At 33.8% G+C, this 22,409-nt stretch overlaps 1 protein-coding gene across 4 annotated transcripts in view; it reads right to left on the reverse strand.

Moving 5' to 3' along the window:
• The window catches only part of LOC149944083 (uncharacterized), a 211,707-nt gene that overhangs the window by 118,607 nt on the left and 70,691 nt on the right, over positions 1-22,409 (reverse strand). Inside the window, exon 1 of one of the 4 annotated variants that reach the window (XM_090176758.1) lies at positions 19,949-20,441. The exons of the other annotated variants lie outside the window; for them this stretch is intronic. Coding sequence (XP_090032884.1) covers positions 19,949-19,975 — 27 coding nt within the window. The 5' untranslated portion in view covers positions 19,976-20,441. Of the gene's footprint in view, positions 1-19,948; positions 20,442-22,409 lie in introns of those variants that run through there. 4 annotated transcript variants of the gene reach the window in all.

Consider the following 22,409-nt stretch of genomic DNA (forward strand, 5'->3'; position numbering starts at 1 on the left):
ACATCGAGACGAAAATCTGCCGCGATAAGCATTCCAAGTAGAGGTATGGATTCCTGCTGAGAGCTATTCACAAGACAGACTTCATTACGGGCTTCGTAACAGTTTTGCGTCCACTTACTAACGTTTCACACGTAGCCTTTGACAACACCTCGTTAGGGGGATATTTTCTTCTTGTGATGACGTCACTCCGTTACTAGCTCTCAGTGACTAACTTATGGAAAAATATTATAGACTTATGGTATAACATATCCTATTTTATGTTAATGGTCAGATTTGGATTTGCAACCGAACTGAGTAGTATATTATCGTTGGTAATAAAATATTTGGGCTTTGATATATTCAAACACTATACAGGGTTGCCACAATATTTTCAGATTCAAATTCCATGACTATTCCCTGTTTTCCCTGACCATTTTCAGAGATTTTCCCTGACTTTATAAAACCGAAATTAAACAATTTTTAGCTTTATATTTTGCTTTCATCAGAAGTTTATAAAATGAAATCAACCTACATTTCAGTACAAAAGTATTACAGGGTTGCCACAATATTTTCAGATTCAAATTCCATGACTATTCCCTGTTTTCCCTGACCATTTTAACAGATTTTCCCTGACTTATTAAGGCCAAAATTTTTCTTTTCTATTTTACTTTTATCAGAAGTTAATAAATTTAGATGAACTTATACTTCAGTAAAAAGGTTATTGCAATGTTGAAAAAATTAGCCAAACATTCAAGGAAATAAATGATAATCGTGGAATTTGTCATAGATCTAGAGTTAAATTACCTTCAAAAAGTACCAAGATAAAATTGAATTCCCTGACTTTTCCCGGACCTTTTACAAATTCTTAAAATTCCCTGACCTTTCCCTGACTCGCGAAAATAAGTTATGTGATAACTCTTTTATAATTGCTATTTAACGGTTTAGGTAATGTCATAAGATTATTATTATAATTTATGTAAGTGTGGCAGTTTTACTTAGAATAACCACACATTTTTGGTGCACTTTGTACTAGCTAATAAGGCCTAATACGTGCTTTTTGCCTCGACGTCAAAGTGATCGCGTGCAGGAAGCCGTGTCGACATGAAGGATAATTTATTTTGAAGTTGGGACCAGGGTTTTTTCACTTAAGGAGGTTGTATTAGTGAATAATTCTTAGCTCGCTCGTCAGTCAGACTCGCTTTCCCCAATTCCCCTCTTATGACAGCCTTAACATTAAATAAATATTTACTCAAAATATTTTAATTTTCTAACCTATAAATAAAAATAACTTGCTCAAATTATTTTCATAATTTATTATTTATTAATGAGCTTTTATTTATCCGCAACAGAGGGAGCTGTTAACAAAGCAACGTAAAATCCCTCTCCTTCACTTAAGTGGGTAAAAGAAAATCTTGACTGGTTGTGGGACTGATCTGATAATATATGAACATAAATGATTTGTCACAAATTTATTTGCTCAGGTCAGATCATAGATAAATTAACTTCGTATATAGATAGGAAACTTCAATGGGGCAAACTGACTCTCACGTGATTGGCCTGACATCTAGTGACTGCGCCAGTTGGCTGTGTTCTCAAGAGCGTAGAACGTATTGAGGAATTTGAGGTCGGAGTTTTAGGAATAAAGGTATTTTGCAAGGTAAATGTCTTCAAATATACCAGAAATAGCGTTTAAAACAAACTTGAAATCTTTACTGAATGCTATTCTTTAGTGCTATTTTTTTAAATTTGCTCTCAGTTCAAGAAAAAGTACTTTTAATACATATAGCTCGCTTAATGCAATTGGAATTGCGTTACACCAAGGTTCTAGTACGGACTTCGAGTAGCGCGAACTTCACCAAATAATATTATCCGGGTGCCGCCACCAGATGTCGGCCAAAATTCTGGCGTCACTTCTACAACACGAAGTTTCCTATCTATATACGAAGTTATTTTATCTATGGGTCAGATAACGTAACTTATCTGAGAATAGGTTTGACGCATTAAATATGGCGTTGTAATCTAACCTCTTAAACGTTGAATAGCCCTGGTATGACATCCATTTTACGACTATTAGTAATTATTCCTATTAACTGGCACACTTATCGAATTAATTATATACATATGGTAATACGTCACGTATGGCCAGGCTAGTTCTAGGAATTTTTAGGCATATCAAAAATGAACCCCCCCATCGAGATCTAAATCAATAAAAACACCACAGACAAAGTTTACGATGTCTAGCTGAGGTTACATGAATAAACATAGATCTCTAAAAATAAATTAATTATAAGTTTTTGTTTATACAAGGGGGAATAACCTTTTGGAGAAACCAAATCGATTTATCTTCAAACGATAAAATAATTTGAATAAAAATATGAAATTAATTTGATCATAAACCAGATTCAAATATTTGACTAATTACCAAAACCGATTTTATTTATCCACTAAAAAGTAAAATTATCAATGCTGTTTAAATATTTACATATAAATTGGCCGACTTCCTTTTCAAGTTATTCACGCGTAAAAATGTCAATACCAGAATTTTGGTTTCTTGTCGCAAGCATATAATTAGTTAATATACTACAAGCCGGGTTAGTTTTTCATCTTTTATGAATATTTATACAGCTTTAAAATAACATACAGCCTATCCTATAAAAAGAAAAATGTCCAAATTATTTATATTATAATATTATTATCAGGATGAACATTTAATTTCTAATATGAATAAATTGTTGATACTAATAATAAATGATCAAATAATTTCTAATATGAATTAATAGTCGATACTTATATTACGATGAACAATTAATTTCTAATATTAATAAATTTTTACTATTAAAATTAAGTTTAACAAGTAATTTCTAATAAATATTAATTCATAATTACTATTACAGTATTACTATTAAGTTGAGGAATTCATTTCTAATATCAATTAGTTAATGATATTAAAATTAACAATATCAATTAGTTAATGATATTAAAATTAACAATATTAATTGTAAATGGTAATATTAAAAATTAACAATATTAATTGTAAATGGTAATATTAAAAATTAACAATATTAATTGTAAATGGTAATATTAAAAATTAAAAATATTAATTGTAAATGGTAATATTATTATATATTATATATTCACATCATTTTAATATTAAATATATTCACATTATTTTAATATTAAATATATTTACATTATTTTAATATTAAATAAATTCATATTATTTTAATATTAAATAAATTCATATTATTTTAATATTAAATAAATTCATATTATTTTAATATTAAATATATTCATATTATTTTAATATTAAATATATTCATATTATTTTAATATTAAATATATTCATATTATTTTAATATTAAATAAATTCATATTATTTTAATATTAAATAAATTCATATTATTTTAATATTAAATAAATTCATATTATTTTAATATTAAATAAATTCATATTATTTGTTAATATTGTTAATTTCCATATCAAAAATATTACCAATATTACCAATATTAATTAATTATTAATATTAAATATATTCATATTATTTGTTAATCTTTATTGTTAATTTCCATATCAAAAATATTACCAATATTAATTAATTATTAACATTAATATAAAAATGCTAACCATGTTACCAATATTAATTAACTATTAACACTAATATAAACATTTTAACAATATTACCAAATAATATTAATTAACTATTAACACTAATATAAACATTTTAACAATATTACCAAATAATATTAATTAACTATTAACACTAATAAAAAATGCTATCATTAATATTAACATTTTTAAAATTATAGGGTTATGTTTTTATATTAATGTAAGCTTTTTCAGCTACGCCAGTAATTTTCAGAAAAATACGTCAGGATAATGAGATACCCCCCATATTTCCGTGGTAAATTTTCAAACAAAGCAGTTGTTCAACTAACTATAAAATTAACAGATAAAGCCAGTTCTTTTTTAGAAAACCCCTTCCCCGTAGATTAGGAAGCCAAGCGTAGATCCTTTTCCCAGTTGCTATTATCATTCCATCAACAATTCATCATTTAACACTAAAGTATAAGTCGGGAATAGGTTAAAGTCTGCGTGTTAAACAGGAGATCCACGATATATTTAAACTGTGTTTCCGAAATAAAACGTCGGTTTTCGGCGTTGGGATGGGCGCGATCCTCTCATTTTTAGCGAAATCGAGCGGTAAAATATCTTTTTAAAAGATTCCAACAGAATAAGAGCGAAAATTTCGCAGCTCAAATAGGAGTGAAACTTTCACTGCTCAAGAAAGAGCGAAAATAGAGGAGTGAAACTTTCACTGCTCAAGAAAGAGCTAAAATAGAGGAGTGAAACTTTCGACGCTCAAAATAAGAGCGAAGATAGAGGAGTGAAACTTTCGACGCTCAAAATAAGAGCGAAGATAAAGGAGTGAAACTTTCGACGCTCAAAATAAGAGCGAAGATAGAGGAGTGAAACTTTCGACGCTCAAAATAAGAGCGAAGATAAAGGAGTGAAACTTTCGACGCTCAAAATGAGAGCGAAAATAGAGGAGCGAATCTTTCAACGCTCAAAGACCGAAAATAGAGAAGAGAAACATTCAACGCTCAAAATAAGAGCGAAAATAGAGTGAAACCTTTCACCTCTCAAAAACCGAAAAGTGCGAAAATAGAGGAGATAAACTTCTGATGCTCAAAGACCGAAAAGAGTGAAAATAGAGGAGATAAACTTTTGATGTTCAAAGACCGAAAAGAGTGAAAATAGAGGAGATAGACTTTCACCGCTCAAGATAGAGCGAAAATAGAGGAGTGAAACTTTCACTGCTCAAGAAAGAGCTAAAATAGAGGAGTGAAACTTTCGACGCTCAAAATAAGAGCGAAGATAGAGGAGTGAAACTTTCGACGCTCAAAATAAGAGCGAAGATAAAGGAGTGAAACTTTCGACGCTCAAAATAAGAGCGAAGATAGAGGAGTGAAACTTTCGACGCTCAAAATAAGAGCGAAGATAAAGGAGTGAAACTTTCGACGCTCAAAATAAGAGCGAAGCAAGAGGAGTGAAACTTTCGACGCTCAAAATAAGAGCGAAGATAGAGGAGTGAAACTTTCGACGCTCAAAATAAGAGCGAAGATAAAGGAGTGAAACTTTCGACGCTCAAAATAAGAGCGAAGATAAAGGAGTGAAACTTTCGACGCTCAAAATAAGAGCGAAGATAGAGGAGTGAAACTTTCGACGCTCAAAATAGAGCGATAATAGAGGAGCGAAACCATTGGCGCTCTAAGACTGAAATTTTCCCGCTCAAAAAAGACCAAAAAGAGAGGAGCGACAACTTCACCGCTAAAATTTCCCGAGAACGAGCAAATACCACACGAGCGAGCGCGAGCTGAGCGGTTCTTTAATAAAAGTGCCCATCACAGTTTCGGCGTAACCCACTTAATACGGAATTACGCAAAGAACACGTAACCCTTCACTCCGAGCTTGTACAAACTTATCAAGACGTTATTAGCGCTAATAGAAACGTGGAGTGCGACGGGTCAAGGTAAAAGCATCCGCGCCAAGACACAGTCATTTCCAATTCCAGGTGAACCTGTCGCCGTTGGCCTCGCGAAGAACCAAACCCACTACGGAATAGACGACACTAAACGGTCACTACCGACACGAGTACATCGAGAGGGTAAGGTCTACGCCGTAAGATGGTAAACTCAGCTACCAGGTGAAGATGTATCTAGAAGCGGCAGGTGCATGGGCTGTTGGCCCGCACGAGACAGCACCTCCTCACGAAGGAGATCCCCCACTTCCACCACCGTCGTACACGCTGTAATGGCGCATAATGAAAGCGAAAACTTGTATTTTTCAGCCATGCCAGGTGCTACGGGACTCGCGAGGAACTAAAGGAATTCCAACGTTTCTACATTTGCAGGGGTTAAGAGCGGTACATCGCGAATCCGACTGTACCCAGAAACGGCGGTCTAGGGTGCCCCGCTTCTGGGAGGTCCTAGTGGACTTCAATGACTATTCTGGCGAATAAGGGTGAAAGTACCGTACTGGGGGCGGGGGAGGGGGGGAATCAGGGTCGAGGAAACGAAACGGGCCAAGGGCAGAGGCACGTCACAACAGCTGTTTCTGATTATTATATTTTTTAAAGATTTGTAAAGGTTCTTTAAAAAGAACCACGTGGGCTGTATAAGAGCTATCTTTGGATGCGGGACTTTAAGAACGAAATTTAATGGTTATTTTAATAGGGGAATTTGAATTACAATAAGCGAAGGTTCGTATTGTTAGAATTTCTCAAGGTTGGATGTTTTGTACGAATGAAATGAGATTAACATATCTTGGATATGGTTTAAACGTAATTATTTTTAAGGTTGTTGGAATGTCGTACTTCAATTTAGCGGAATAAATCATTGGCTAAGATCTTGCTTCGCCTGGCCAGTCTGGTTAAAGGGGTCTGATCCCTAGCTCCTTGGTTTCCTTTTTAGTAAGTGTAGGGAGCTGTTGGCTCCCATGAACAGAATGGCTTGCCACCACCCTCCTACGCATTGTAGCCGGCCACCTGAATTAATGGCTTTAAAAGTCGCTTGATGACTTAGGCCAAAGGTGGTGCCTTGTTAATTTGTATTATTATTTTGATTATTATATGTGGCCTACCATATTCTATAAATACTTTGTTGCTAAGATGAACAGGATAAATATATATTTACTCATCTAGAAACCGTATCTCATAAACAAAGAAAACAATTGCTTGCAATAACTCGTAAAACAAAACTCGAATTCTGAATTAAAATAAACCTAAAGCATTTTTAAACGAGTATATATTAGGAAAAGGTTGACGTTAATTTCGCAGATCCTGTCCGTAGGACAATACGAAAATTAAGCTATTATGGACGTTAAGAACTCGACTATACTACGACAAGGCTTCGCTGACGTGTTACCGACCATTAAAACTTTAATGGAGAGGTACCCCGAAATCCTGGTAGAAGCTTAGCAAGATGCGACGGGGCACCTAAGGTCATTTCCAAAATTTACGACTTCGAAAGACCATATGTTATCCGCAGGAAACTGGAAAACGTCAACCTGATGGTGCCCTGGCGTTAGGCCTAAACAGGAGAATGATGCTGATGGAGGGTAAATTTACAACGGTCTTCCACTAAAAGGGGGAACGCCCCTTTCCCAGCGTGGCCACGGACGAATCGATTAGCGATTTGACATTTCCAAGAAATTGAGGTCGGCCAAGAATACCCCTCTACTGCCCGTTTTAGTTTTAGAAGCCATTTTGATAAAATATAGCTCAACTTAATTTCAGTAATAGTGGTTTCTATGGTATTCAGTACCGGATTTATTATGGATTTTTACAGTGACTAGTAAGTGATTTGCAGTGACATAACTTGAGCTATTTCAATCAGTGAATATTCACTGTAAATCAGTGGTTTTTAAAACAAACTGTTGTCAAAAACTAAGAGACGTCTGCTACAAATAAAACAGGACATATTATGATTATGTTTTTATTTTTATTCATGTAAACAAAAAAAAATTGCCGTTGGTGGAGGCCTTCTGTTGGTGGGGGCCCATTGGCCTGTTCCTAGTAGGCCTAGTCCTTAATCCGGCACTGACAGTAACGCGCAAGTGGATACCAGCGCAAAAAAAAATTGTTTCCAGTTTTAGGGTCGTTTTCTCTGATAGTGAACATGCTATTTATTTTCTCGTAAGTTCTTCATAATTTATTTACATATTAATCACTTAAAAGATTAAAAAAAGGGTTTAATAATAAATTTTTTCCCAAAATTTGTTTACATTTCCTAAAATTCCTCTGGGTTTAAACTATATACAGTAAAATAACTATTAATTATAATGATTGATTATAAAAACCTATATTTTACATACTTGCGAATAAAAAAGGAATTGAAGAATTACCACGTTTGGTAATTAGTAAATTTGCTTCCTCTAACCCAGTAAAGGTAAATGCGCACGCTAGTGCAAAACAACATTTATATAGCGCACGCAAATTACCAATCTATCATACCAAACGATATTAAACCCCGTCATAAATATATTAATATAAATAATATTTTATCAAAATAATGCTTTTCTGGGGAGCACTGAGGCAACTACCCATTAGGTTTGATTACCAAGATTACAAATATTATTTTTAAATTTATGAAATTAATTGTAATAAATAGAATTTAAGAATTTACAATTATTTGAATAAATTACCAAATAAATATTTTCAAATTCTTAATTTCTGTTCATTTTGGTTTTAATATATTTATTTGGTAATTTATTCAAATTCTTTTAAATTCTTAATTCATCTTTGTTTTAATATATTTATTTGGTAATTTATTCCAATTCTTTTAAATTCTTAATTCATCTGGGTTTTAATATATTTATTTAGTAATTTATTCAAATATTTTTAAAAATTCTTAATTTCTGTTCATATTTGAATAAATTTCCAAATATATTAAAAAACCATAAATTACCAAATATATAAAAAAAAAACATAAATTACCAAATAAATGATTATATTAAAAGTTTAAAACAAATATTTTTAAATTCTTAATTTCTGTTCATATTTGAATAAATTTCCAAATACATATTAAAAAACCATAAATTACCAAATAAATGATTATATTAAAACAAATATTTTTAAATTCTTAATTTCTGCTCACATTTAAATAAACACCCAAATAAATTTAAACCAAATGAAAAAATACTACGAATGTACTTAAGCTACGTAAAAACCAACAATAATTTCCTGTAAAACGAGACCATTGTGATCGTTATAGTGCAAAAGTATGCGAAACGAAAGGCTTACCAGCGTATCCCCGGCCACCATAATATCCGTACAATCGAGGACGACTCTTTAAACGGCGTTAAATCCAGGGAAACAGAAACACTGTTATTACCGTTTTAGCGACGGGCAATGCAGTAAAAAGAAACGAGCGCCCGTCTCGGACAAGGCTTAAAGTGCTAATAAACACTCGCCCCTAAAATGAGCGTCCTGCGCTTGTTAAAAACAAGAGAGTGTAGTGGCCGGAGAGAGCGTCTTCACCCCCCTCCCCCCAACTATCTCCACTCGGAACCACAACACCACCATCACCACCTGGATAGTCGCGCTTTAGTCTGGTTGAATCGACGCTACCCTCTTCGTTAGTCCCGCTGCGCTACGAGAGCGTGGATTCTACCGTTTTGGTAGATATCATTTTTCCAGCCCCTTTTTACACACGCATCCACCCCCCGCTCGTCGACGACTGTATTTAATATATTATAGGTGGTGTTCTTCCACCAGGGGGCCACGCAGTCATTTTCTATAGGAATCTCTTATGGCACTTTGAAGGATTTAATCCTCAATGGAAGAAGCTTTTTATAAATCATTTGCTTTTAGGTTTAAACCAGCGAAAACTTAAAACCCTTTACGATAAAAAAACCGCTAAGACGGTGCTTTTTTTCCCCACCTCACACTTGAAAAATACACGGTAACAACTTTTCAGTTGATGCGTAATTAAATTCGAAGTAGTATTAATATAATAAACCTATAAAAATACTGGTATATTATATTAAATTAATACGCATTTATGTTAATTTTGATATATAATATATGCATACATTTCGTGGATGTTTTCTTTGGAAAGGGAATAAAAATTAAATTATCCCAAAAACCCCCGTAAGAGAGTGACGCACGCCGAACTTCGCTGGTCTGGGAGAAGTTCAAAAACAGGGTTTGGCCTACTAAGCCATTTCCTGTAGATGTGTTTCACACGCAATGCACCGAGATAAAAATTAATCAAATTGAATTTAAACCCATTTTTTTATGTTAGTACAAAATACCCAAATAACCAGGGACATATATTAACCAAAATTAAATTATTAGACTAATTTTTAATTAAATTGAAGGATTAAGTTTAAGTTATTTAGTCGGTTAGCGGAACAATATTTACTGAGTAATATTATATTCTATATTAATTAACTATATATTTAATAATCACAGTTCAATAATTACTTATTTGGATTTAAATTTCAGAGCAGAATACTTGAGCAACTCCTGCGTCGAGTTTACAAGTTCTCTCCCCACTGGTTAAAAGGGTTTTTTCTCTAGTTCTCCGTTTTCCCCTTCCATAAAAACTTGCTGAGAATAATGGTAATAGTAAGAGTAGGGAGCTGTTGGCTCGCGTGGTATTGTAACCCGGCCACCTGAATTAATGGCTTTAAAAGTCGCTAGATGACTTAGGCCTAAGGTGGTGCCTTGGGTATTAGCCTAGCTGATGATTATTATTTTTATTAATAGTGAGTGTAGGGAGCTGTTGACTAGCACAGCATGAAGAGCTTGCCACCACCCTCCTACCCATAGTAACCCGGCCACCTGATTTAAAGGAATTAAAAGTCGCTAGATGACTTGGGCCTATGCTAGTGCCTTGGGTATTGGCCTAGCTGATTATTATTATTATTATTTTAATTATTTTGCAGCCATTATATTTACATTGAGTCACGTGATTCTGAGCTCATTTAAAAACATGACAGCTACGGCGTAATCCAGAATATGAAAACTTCCACCACTTATTTATACTTATGACCGTAATTATTTTTAATAGTAGCAAAAAATATTTTTTTATATAAATCTCAAAAGGTGAATGTATTCTCGGATATTTTATCTTCAAATATACAATGCAGAGAATTTGAGAATTTTCGATCAAATAAGATAAGGTTTACTGGAAAATGAATATTTAGTCACGACTCTGGAGCTGGGTATAAGAATGCCGATGTAAACACCAAAGTAAAGTTTCTTCAACTTTTAGAAATGAAAACTTTTGTACATTCTCGCATGCATCAAAACATTTTGTTTGTGATGCTACGATATCTTTTCCAGGGCCCCCACTCAAATCTTAAATTTATTTATAGGAAAAATAGGATTATATTTCTTAAAATATAGGACTTTATAGGACTATTTTTACAAAATTATAGGACTATATATGCTATTTAATTTATTAACTTTCTGCATTTAAAAACAAAATCTATACTTAGTGAAATAAATCTTTGATTTTCATTTAAAAAATAGAAACTATTGAACCATTTTACCACAAAAATATAATAGTAGCTTACCATGTTAACAATAACAAAAGTATAGACTAGAATGACTTTGTATAGGAATTTATCCTATAGCTAAATCTAGCAATTTCGCTGAATGGGGGGATCTGAAATGGTAAAATATCAATATTATAGGATTTTATAGGACTTTTGGGGGATTTTGATAAAAATATAGGATGTTATAGGACATTTTGGAAAATATATTATTTATAGGACCTCTGGAGGCCCTGCTTTCTATAAAAGAATGCTTTCGTTCAACCACACAAACCTGTCAAAATCAAATCGAACAGGTAAAATATTTGTTGTCAATATCATTCATGGAAAACCTTTTATAACAGAGTCCTATTTTAAACACAGCACACAGAAAACTTCAGATCTGCTTTATTCAAATTTGTCATTTCATGGTTTCCAGTAGCTTTGAGAACCAAATTATTTTGCCAACTCTATCGCGATAAGCTTATTCCCACAGATAATACAACTAATTAAATCTTATTTTAATTATTTAAACGCTTCACATTAAGTTTTTAGACAGATTGAATAGTAATCTACTTTTAATCTAGTTAAAAATGACAAAATAAAAGTTTAACATTTTGGGGAAAATACAGAAAGTTTAAATTTAAGTTATTTAAAATTGCAAATAGATTCAATATTCTAATGCAATATTTACTTAAATGTTTTAGATATTTATGGGGTTAATAATAATAAAATAAATATTGTGGTACTTATGAAAATGAAGAATTACAAGTACATTTATATTTGGTTTATATTTATTTTTGCCATAAAAGTTAATAAAAATCAGTTGCCAGAATAACCCAGAACAGGATGAGGGTAAATTCAGTAAACCATTTATTTAACCAGAGCAGGAAGATTGGATAAACGAAACGGTAGTTAAATATAGTAAATCCAAAAAAAAATGCTATAGTTAGGGCTAGCCCGACGTGAATAGGCAGCGTGCATCGAGATTAGAAAGGACGTACGATCCAAGATCTAAATTAAATCGCGAAGGAAGGGGCTTTCCCGTTTTTTGCTGGGAACAATTCGGGGGCGCACGGTGTCCATTGGAGCGTTACTAGCCTTGATGAAAATGCCAAAAATTCGGGTCTTTTTTTCTAGCTGAAGAGGGTTGTGAAAAGGAACACGTGTAAACTTCGCAATGAAAATACACGAGACCGCGATCGGAGAGCAGAAACAGATGGAACGAAAAAATCACTCGAATTGAATACGTCAGAAAGGGACGTTCACCTTAACTCCTGCCCTGATTGTATTTTATCACGTCATAAAAAAACAGGGGTTTTTTTATTATTTTTTTAAATTCGATTTGTTTGATTTAAATTGAATTTTAATTGATTTTTTAAACGTTTTATGCCTATTTTTCCTTGACAAATTGATTAATAATGTGAGTAAAATTTTCAAATATAATCTTAATTAAATTATTTTACTCTGAATTGACGATGCAAGAGCGCCTACTTTTGTACATTTTATAAATACACTGAAGTATAAGGCTTACGGTGAAGTGTCAGGTCACGAATAATAAAAATAAATATGCAAATTTAACGTAGTTTTATTCATCATCAAATACTGAAGTATAAGTTATTTAAATCAATAATTTTTTAAAGGACAACCCTGATGAGAATAGATTATGCAATTTTACTACAAAAATTATTATCTATATTGATGTCAGTTTTTCCTAAAAAAAACGTTTTTAAATTGTTATCAGTGGCGTGGTGATGTTTTCCATTTGGAGACGGCTTGTTTTGGTAAACATTTTCTGTTATATTTGTGGTTGTTTTATAAATAATTAATAATTTAGCTAGGAATTAAGTCTGATATTATGGTGTTGGTCCATTTGATCGAAAAATATGTGATCGACAGTCGATCATTATACGTTGCAATTGATCGAAATTCCATTTGATCGAATCCCATTTGTCATTTGTTTTCATAAGATCGAACCTTCAAATGATCGAATACTATTTGATCGAATTCAAAAGTATTTATAGTACCAGTTGGTATGTTTTTATTTTACCGAATGTCAATATGAAGTGCAGAAGGAATAATGATGGAATAATTCAATGCTTAAGTGCGGAAGGAATAATGATGGAATAATTAATTGCTTTAACTGTATTAAGCCACAAATATGAAGAGATTTTTACTTTATACACTATATGATGGAATTTTTTATGACATCGACGATAACGGCCCGTTGTTTTTGATATATATAAATAGGGTCAGGTTAGGTTAGGTTAGGTTAGGTTGATGTACGCGCGCCGTAGGCGCGTATCCACCGTTGCCTTTTCGATTTACTCCCAAAAACTAGTAGTTTTACCCTACAGTAGCTTTCGATCAAATTTCGTTCGATTAAATGCAATTCGATCAAATGGAAATTCGATCAAATGGGACCCGTTCGATCATTTGGGAATCGATCAAATAGACTCAAACCGAATTTTTAAGTAATCTGTGAAAGTTGCTTTCGTTATATCAAATTTATATGTTATACTATGGTACCATTATTCCTTACGAAGTAAGAAAGTTTCTATATAGATTTTAATTTATATTTGTGAGTAAATACGATCAGTTTTTTTGGGATGGCTTTGGCGGTAATTTGGAATTTCACAAATGTTTATTATTTGATACTTTTTTACACATTTATAGCTCTTACAAATGTATTTCTGAGTCTAAAGAAATTTTAATGATAATATTTAAAGAATCGATTTGTTTTCATCAGCTTCACGCCCCAATTAAAACACGGTTTTCATAAATTAAAATAATCAGCTAGACTAATACCAAGGCACCACCTTAGAGGCCCAAGTCAGCTAGCGACTTTTATTGCCTTTAAATCAGGTGGCCGGGTTACAACGCGTACTTGGGTGGTGGTAAGCCCTTCATGCCACACGAGCCAACAGCTCCCTACACAAATTAAACTCAACAATAATTTTCAAATACAAAATTTTGTAATGACACGTTTGAGTCTAGTATACTAGCATTTTAGACCTGAACATATTGTATTTTAATAATACATTTTTAAATAATTTCAATTTAATTAACTTTAACGACACAAAGTCGATTAATAATCTAAAATTAATACAGACTGATACAAAAAAGCTTAAGCTCTCTAAGGAAAAAAAACTGAAATTTAAAGTACGTTTGGAATGTTGTGTATCAGACATTCAAAACATTCTGTATTTTTAGTCTACAAAAAATAAGACTTTTTTCCGGGTTGCTACATTTTTTCACAATCAAATTCCCTGACCTTTCCAGGTTTTCCCTGACCATCTCCGGAGATTTTCCCTGACTTATTTTGTGCCAAGATTTTGTATTTTTTAACCCATATTTTAGTAAAAGTTTCTTATTTTCAACCGAAATTATTTTCCTTGACATTTTCCTGATTTTTAGACCAATTTTTAAAATTCCCCGACTTTTATACCCATATTCAAATTCCATGACTTTTCCAAAAATTCCAGGTTTTCCAGGTACCGTGGCAATCCTGTTTTGGAAAATCTATCTTCTTAAATGTCAAGGTTGGACCAATGTCATCACTGCCGCATCGTAATATTTACCAAACAGTCGTGAAAATTTGGAGATCCCATAAAACCCCACCCAATCGTGATAGGTCAAAAGTAAGCCCCACGTTTTATGGCGCACAAAACTACAAACGTAATCCGCACTTCAATTCGAAGCAACGTAATCAAATTTGCTCCGATATATAAAGAATCGTATTCACCGATCCTTCACCGGGGGAGAAAAAAGGTCCCCAACTCTGTTCGGAAGCGAAGGCAGAAAACGGGGAAATCGTATACGGCCATCAATCGATTAAAGGGAAACTGGCACGCGCCGAGGCTTAACGGCGAGACACGCGGGAAAGCGAAGAAGGGAGGGGGCACTCCTAATTTCATTTTTCTTCTTTTTCATTCCGAGAGAGGGCGCTATAAAAGCCACGTTTCGCGATCGTAAAAACGGGGATGGATTCGCGTGCCCGGCAGTGGAGCCGACTACGTGCCAAAGAAAACTTTTGCTCTTTTTTGGGGGAATTTTTAGCGACTGCGCTCTGCTCCAAGGCGAATTTCGTCGCCGGCTAGACGTTTATTGACTCCCGTGGAAAGAAGTTACCACTACCTCGCCACTAAATGCAATGACGGGCCGGGACATACGATAAGAGTTTCATTACGGCACAGTTCTTATCTCCGTTTCTGAAGATGTCTTGTACCAGATTTGTTAAGTGCTTTTAATTATTGAAGCTTTTAGCCGAAATGTATGTTCTGTCATTATCGTCCCATGTCCCGATAAAGACACGCGACTGAAGTAATTTCGGCTTTTATAACCGTCAAACACATTATAGGGTACGCTAACATATGAGAATAACTGTTGTCTTCGAGCCAATAAAATTCGTCAAGTATGACAAGGGAAGGACAAAAATCAACACAAAAAATAGTACATAAAATATTTATATAATCAGAAGTATATGAACTCTTACGAAAGAAGTATTCATTGCCCTACACTGATAATATACAAGTTGATGCAGTTACGGAAAATGGCTAAAAAAGTGTAAGGGGGAATTTGTAGGAGGTGAAGGCTGTGAAGTGATTTTGGGATTTCAATGTTAATTTACCATAGAGAGAGTTAAAAGATTTTGCGATTTTAGACAAAATGTACGGGATTTTGGTAAATGTCCGACCCCTCGGTACGCACAGAAGGTACATTTTCATTTCTACAAGTTTTCCCTACACGTTTTTGGACGCTCGCTTAAACTCTTTAATGGTAAGGTTAAGCCACGTGTAGGTGAATCTTGTAGGAGGGTAGACCAAGATTTTTGTTGCACAGTGTCAAGACAAAATTGAATTCCCTGACCTTTTACCAATTCTTAAAATTCCCTGACCTTTCCCTGACTTTTTAGGCCCATTTTTTTAATTCCCTGACTTTTCCCTGACGTGTTGCAACCCTGTTAGAACCTCTTAAGTCCGTTTAAGGCCACGTGCAGGTGAAACTTGTAGGAGTGTAGAAATAGATTAATGCTCCACAGTCTAGTCTCGTACAATTTCTTTCTACACGTTTATGGCCGCCAGGCTTAAACTCTTTAATGGACAAGTTAAGTCACCCCTCAAACAGGTGTAGGTGAAACTTAAAGGATTGTAGACGTCATTTTATCGTTATTCGCAGGCTTACGTAGATTTTCGTAGTGACTTCATTAAACTACAACATTGTGGAAATATGTTTTTATTGCAACATTTTACATTGTTAGGCTAAGTAATAAAAGTATATAGTAAATTTTGTTTCGTGATGCCGTAAAAAGCGCGTCGAGACTACTAATAATTATTAAATTATTTTACGCGTTAAACTTTAAAACTCGCGTTGGTAAATTATCAAATAGAATGTTATAATACGAAGGAAAATTTATAGAAAACACATTATACAATCTAGGTTTAAATATAATTTTCTCATACTTCCCCCTCTAATGTTGCATTGGATTCTACCTGTGGGTGGAGATTCCGCCGAATTTATTTTGTGAAGTACCAAAATAGGTTTTGAAAAATAAAAACTTCTATATGATTATTAGCTTAATTTTAATAAATTCATTATACATATTAGTCTTTAAAAATTAAAACATTTGTTTTAGGTAAAATTATGATACTAAATTATATAAAACTTTGAAATTTTAATTAAAACCCTGATAATCTTACCAATTATTTACACAACACATTTTATATTTTAAAGCAAGTGTCGGCTAGACGTGAAGTAGCTCTTTTTTCAACAGATGTCGCTAGCGTCGAAGTCGAAACTAAATATTTACGCTACATTTTGACCCGAAAGGTGGGATATAAAAGTTCCCCTCGCGTTGATGGTTTGTAAATTTTACGATAACTTAAATTAAAATAACTTTTAACAATATATTTTAAATGAGATATATAATTAAGGCTAAAGTCCACTAAATTGAGTAAGTTGTCTAATTATAATACTCTACAATGGTTCTCTGACGACGTTATTGTTTCGCTATTTTGAATCTTAGCTTCCTTTGCCATTAATAGATGGCACCACGATCGCCACTAAAGTCGTTTTTTCGAGGAATCGGATAGATTCATTGCCATCTCTAATAATAAGGGTCTTATCGTAATACAGGTGGAAATGATAGAGCCGCCACTTGCTTTAAGAGACAAAATTAGTAAATTTTTGGTTTTATATTTTACTTCAGTTCATGTTTTAATATGTAGAGATAACAAACAATTATATTGCAACGTTTATCAACCTTTAATATTTTTAGATCAGCATCATAAAACTTAAATTTAAATTAATTTTCCACATAAAAAATTGTAAATTAAGAAGAAAATTTCACGTTGTTATAACACAGGGCTCCGACCAAAATCTGAAAAAATAATAGGGAAATAGGGGATTTTTCAGGCTAGAAATAGGGTTAATAGGAACCAAATACAGGGGGCAATGTAGAGCCGACAGTAGCTTTAATTAATAAATCTTCATAAATACCCCACTAAATACCTCACTAAAACTGAAATAAAAGCATCTGAGATATTTCTTGGATGTATTGTAGCTGCTTGTCGAGCAAAAACAAACCAAACTTAAACGGCGAAGCTGACCACAATATTACTTTTACATTTCGTACTAGATCAATACGATGATCGCGAATAGAGCGACAAATACGCCATCTGTTGGAGCCAATGGAAAATAAATTGATTTTGACACGAAATAAATTTACTTTGAATTTCAAACGGCGGTAAATCAGAGGTGGTTAGTTTTTACCAAAGTTTTTCCTTGGTTTTAAACCTTGAATAAGGTTTGTTTTTGAACACCCTGGTGTCAAACCGTATTTAAATTAAGAAACTCGAAACACTTTTCAGACGAAGCTTATAGAACAGGGTCTAAAATATAATTGATTTTTCATAAAAAGTAATCCTTTATTAAAGGGAATATAACCCCTTCAATTTTTTAAATTACCCTGTACAGTGGCGCTAAACATTTCTAAAGTCAAAGGCAAGAGCGGCCAAATACCCGAGGTTATATTCCCTTTAAACCGAGTAAAATCTGAAAATTGTATTAGTATCCAAAAAGTATAAATAAATTTTAATTTTCATATATATTCTAGTATAAATAGTGGAGCTAATTTTTGTTATTGTGATGATTATTCTGGGTTTAGTTAACCAAGCTTTTAATACTAGAATAAAAGTATAGATAAATTTGATAAAATTAGGGAATACTCATAACGATTGAAAAATTTATTAACAATTTTTACAATTTAAAACTAAGCCATAATACAGGCTTAAGACACAACGTTTCAAACCTTACCAAGGACCTTGTTTTTCAATCGCAGGGTGACCAGGGAAATTAAACGAAAAATTTATAGGAAAAATAGGAGATTTGAACGCGAATTATAAGAAAATATAGCAACAAAATGCGTAAAATAAAGGAAAATAAAGGAAACACCATCAGCAAACAAGAGGAAAATATCAAAATAGGCCAAATAAAGTAAAATATAGGATACATATGGGTACACGACGACGAAAGGTTTTTGGGTTATACTACACGGAAAAACAAAAGTTATTATTCTTGTGTATTATGACAACTATTGTTTGGTGGAAATTCAAAATTAAATTGAAAATCAAAATACCAGTAAATGAAAACTGGTGAAATTATAGGAAAATATAGGAAATAAGGTAAAATTAAAGGAATTTATAGGAAGGCATTGAAAATATAGGGGAAAATAGGAAATATAGGAAGACTGGTCACCCTGCAATCGTCATAAGTATTCCCTAATTTTATTAAATTTTACATTTAGACGGATAACATTATCAAGTTTGAAGAAGAAAATTACGTAGAACAAGTGATTTATCTTCGAGGGCAAAACGCTATTAAGGGCAACATTCTATTTTCGTGGACAGAAGAAAGTTGAGAAAGGGTTTAGTTAGTGGAAATTCGCTTCCGACTGTCCCCTTAATGGCGCAATTGAGAGTCAATTCCCGAAACCCCCGACGGCGCCCCGCGTCCGGAAAAGCTGACGTCATCGGGCGAAACGCCGCGATCGTTTCCATGGAGACCTGGCAGCCAGCCAATGGAGAGATCGAGGGAGGCTGAGCGCAAATGAAATTTCGCGTCTTCTCCGTACGAGAAAGGAGGAAATTAAAAGGCCGATTCCCCGTCCCACTCGTTGCCACCTTAACCAGTCGCGATACTGTAGCGTTGGGAGCGAGACTCGTTAGATTAACGGGACAGCTTATAAAGGAAGCGGCGGGGAACGCGGGGAACGGGAGGATGCCGAAAATATTTGCCCTATAAATATCTCTCGGCCGGAGTCGCGTTGGGAAGCCGCGATACGGGGGTTTTAAATAAAGCAGAGGCTTAACGAAAGGTTCCAAAGGGTGGAAAATACGGAAATATTCGTCCGAATTCAAACCATCTGTGTTTAAAAGTCTCTTGGCAACATTTAAGGATTCGCGTTATTTACTAATTTCCCAAGGTTCAGAGTTTGTTTAAGCTACAAGACCGAAAAATAACGCTGATTGAGCACCAACTTGCCAAAATAACGCAAACAAAACCGTTTCCTAAAAGACGTATTTGAAGTAGCTTTAGAGGAAACGCATCCTAAAAATAGCCACGCTAAATAAATGGTTAAAATGTCAAACTTAAAAGTACCAGTGATACCGGATATACCGCTTAATTTAAGCGAATAGACTGCACCGTTACGTAGACCTTTGACTGCTTTAAAACTAAACCCACTTAACCCTCTTAGTAAGTTTCTACATAGACGCTATATCACTGTAGATAAATCCAATTAAAATATTAAGCCTTGACCAAGGCTTATTAAATCACACTTTTTTTAAATATTGATAAATTGTAAGTTCCACGTTTACTTCTATATTGTACAACAAAAAGAATCCTTAAAAATTCCGAACGCATGACTCACCTTATGTTTATGTTGGGCAGCCCCCATTACGGAAACTTTCTTTTTCACACCAAACGATCACAAATTTGAGACATATATTCCAATATAGCGTCGAAAAAGCCCCGCAAAAGCTCAACGAGTTGTAATCCAATTTTGAGGCAACACAAATTAACAACTAAAGATATTTACATTTAAATATATAAATAAATTAAATAGAAAAAGAGGGTCGGAAGTTACGTCGAACTTTTTTTTTCAAAGTCATAAATAAACTGGATTATTTTTATTTCAATTAAATAGAAATAAAAATAAAATAAAATATATAGTCTTCGCGATGCGCTGAGTATCCGGTACCCTCTTTTATTTTGGCGAAATATTTAAAAGATTTTGAGTTTGAGCGCACGCGGTCGGATTCGAACTCGGTTCTAAAAAGACGCGTCCCGGCATCATCTCCGCATCCTAAAACTCCTCTTCGCAAATTTTTTCCGGGAGTTAATCTGGCCCCACCTGCACCCCCTTAAACTAGGCCCCTCTCGCTCTCTGTTCAGATCCCCCAAAGCAAGAACTTTCTACTTGAAAAATATTTTAGTTTAGCTTGCCAGAAACGAGTGGTGGTTTTAGAAAGCGAGGACGAGTTCGCACTCAACGACCGTGGCCTGGACAGAACCTGTTGAACCACCGTGAGCACGATTTCGGACCGTGACCTTCCGAGCCTTCTGCATGGTCACGAACTTGAAGAGTATTTGGTTTTACTACTTTCACTCGATTGGATTTCTGTGTCGGTATATGGCTATTTGAAGGGGTTGGTTTATTGAGAAATTGAAATATTGAAAATTCGAGGTTACTGCCCCTTTATCGTGACGTTATTATTCTTATTATTATTTTTCTTACTAAACGCTTATATTAATTAGCATATTGTAATGAAAATATGGTCATTTAAAGAGGAGGGTTTATTGAGGTTAATATTGTAGTAAGTTCCTGATCCTTAACTATTTTAATTATAATTTTTCTTAGTAACACTTCATTAATTAACGTATTATAACCAAAAATATTGTTATTTAAAGAGGTTGGTTTATTGAGGTTAACATTGAAAATTTAAGTTACTGTCCCTTTATTAACTAATGACTAATAAATACTGTTTTTTAACTAAAGGTCCATATTAATTGAGTAAAATTATTAATTAAAACTAAGCGAATTGTTTAATATAAATATAACCTAAACTAACCATTAAAAAAACTAATAAATGCGCGTAGTTAAAAATTAAAAAAATTAATATTAAATATGCTTATATCAAGTTAAAACATGGATAAACTTAATTTCTGGTTAGCTAATATTTCAGGATTATTTTGAAACGCTTTATTAGCATTAAAAACTGGAATTTTTAAGATTCCGTACCAAATTTCTACAAAATTTAAAATATTTTTCTTATAATCCCGCAGAAAATTCTTAGTAAAAACGTTAACGCGTGGAGCGTGCTATATATTAAGAAATTTAAAACGTCGACATACAAAAACTGAAATTAAGCAAAAAATAATATTTTTTGACTGAATGTAAAACATAGCTACTGGTTTAACAAATATTTAAATCAAATCTGATATTTAATCCGGCTAATCCAGTTAAAACATCCATAATGCGAATCCATCCTGTCAAAAAAAACCGGTCGTCAACCGAAATTGGAGAGCATTTACAGCGCGACACAATAGGAAACTCAAGTTTCACTTAGTATCGCCAAAATATGCGGGTGTACTCAAGTATACCATTTTCCACACCTTCACCCGACAGTACAACGAAATCTCCGCATACACAGTACAGTCTGCGCGATATAATAGCGTCGCAAAATACCCACTAAGGCATCCCATTACGTAAGATAAAATAAGATCAGATCGTTATGGATGATAAACTCCATTTTCCCATAGGAATAAAATGTTCAAAAAGCACACAGAAATATTTAACAAAAAACTTCACGCCATCGTAAAATCAGGAACATCACATGTTTCCGGGGGGGGGGGGGCATGAAATAAAAATGACCGTTGTTGTAAAAAAAGCAGTTGATTCCGGTAACGTATTTCGGTGGGAGTGCGAACGCACTGAGCAGTTTGGAAAAGATGGTCTGGGGAGCATCCCAGATGGCGCTCAGAGAGAGTACCAGGATGAAGATGGGACGTAAGTGGGTAGAGCCACCGAAAATAGGGAGTGCTTATGTTTATATTTAGGCAGTCGAGAGGAGCTAAAAAAAAAACACGCGGTGATCTTGGTGTGCGGGGAACATACGAAATGTTTGGAACGTTTCTCTACCAGACCACCAACCTCAAGACCGATTCCAAAATTTAATTACTTATCCATTTTGGAAGGTTGGCCGTGAAAACACACGTTTTTCAAGTACAGTGGTAACCCCGACTTTCTGGAAGTGCGGTACTTTCGTGGTTTAAGACAAGTATAACAACCATTTCTAAACAGTTATTATAGTTAAATCGTATTAACTAAT

Source organism: Leiobunum rupestre, chromosome 5, assembly GCF_980474605.1.
Source record: "Leiobunum rupestre chromosome 5, qqLeiRupe1.1.hap1, whole genome shotgun sequence".
In the NCBI taxonomy this organism is placed as follows: Eukaryota; Metazoa; Arthropoda; class Arachnida; order Opiliones; family Sclerosomatidae; genus Leiobunum; species Leiobunum rupestre.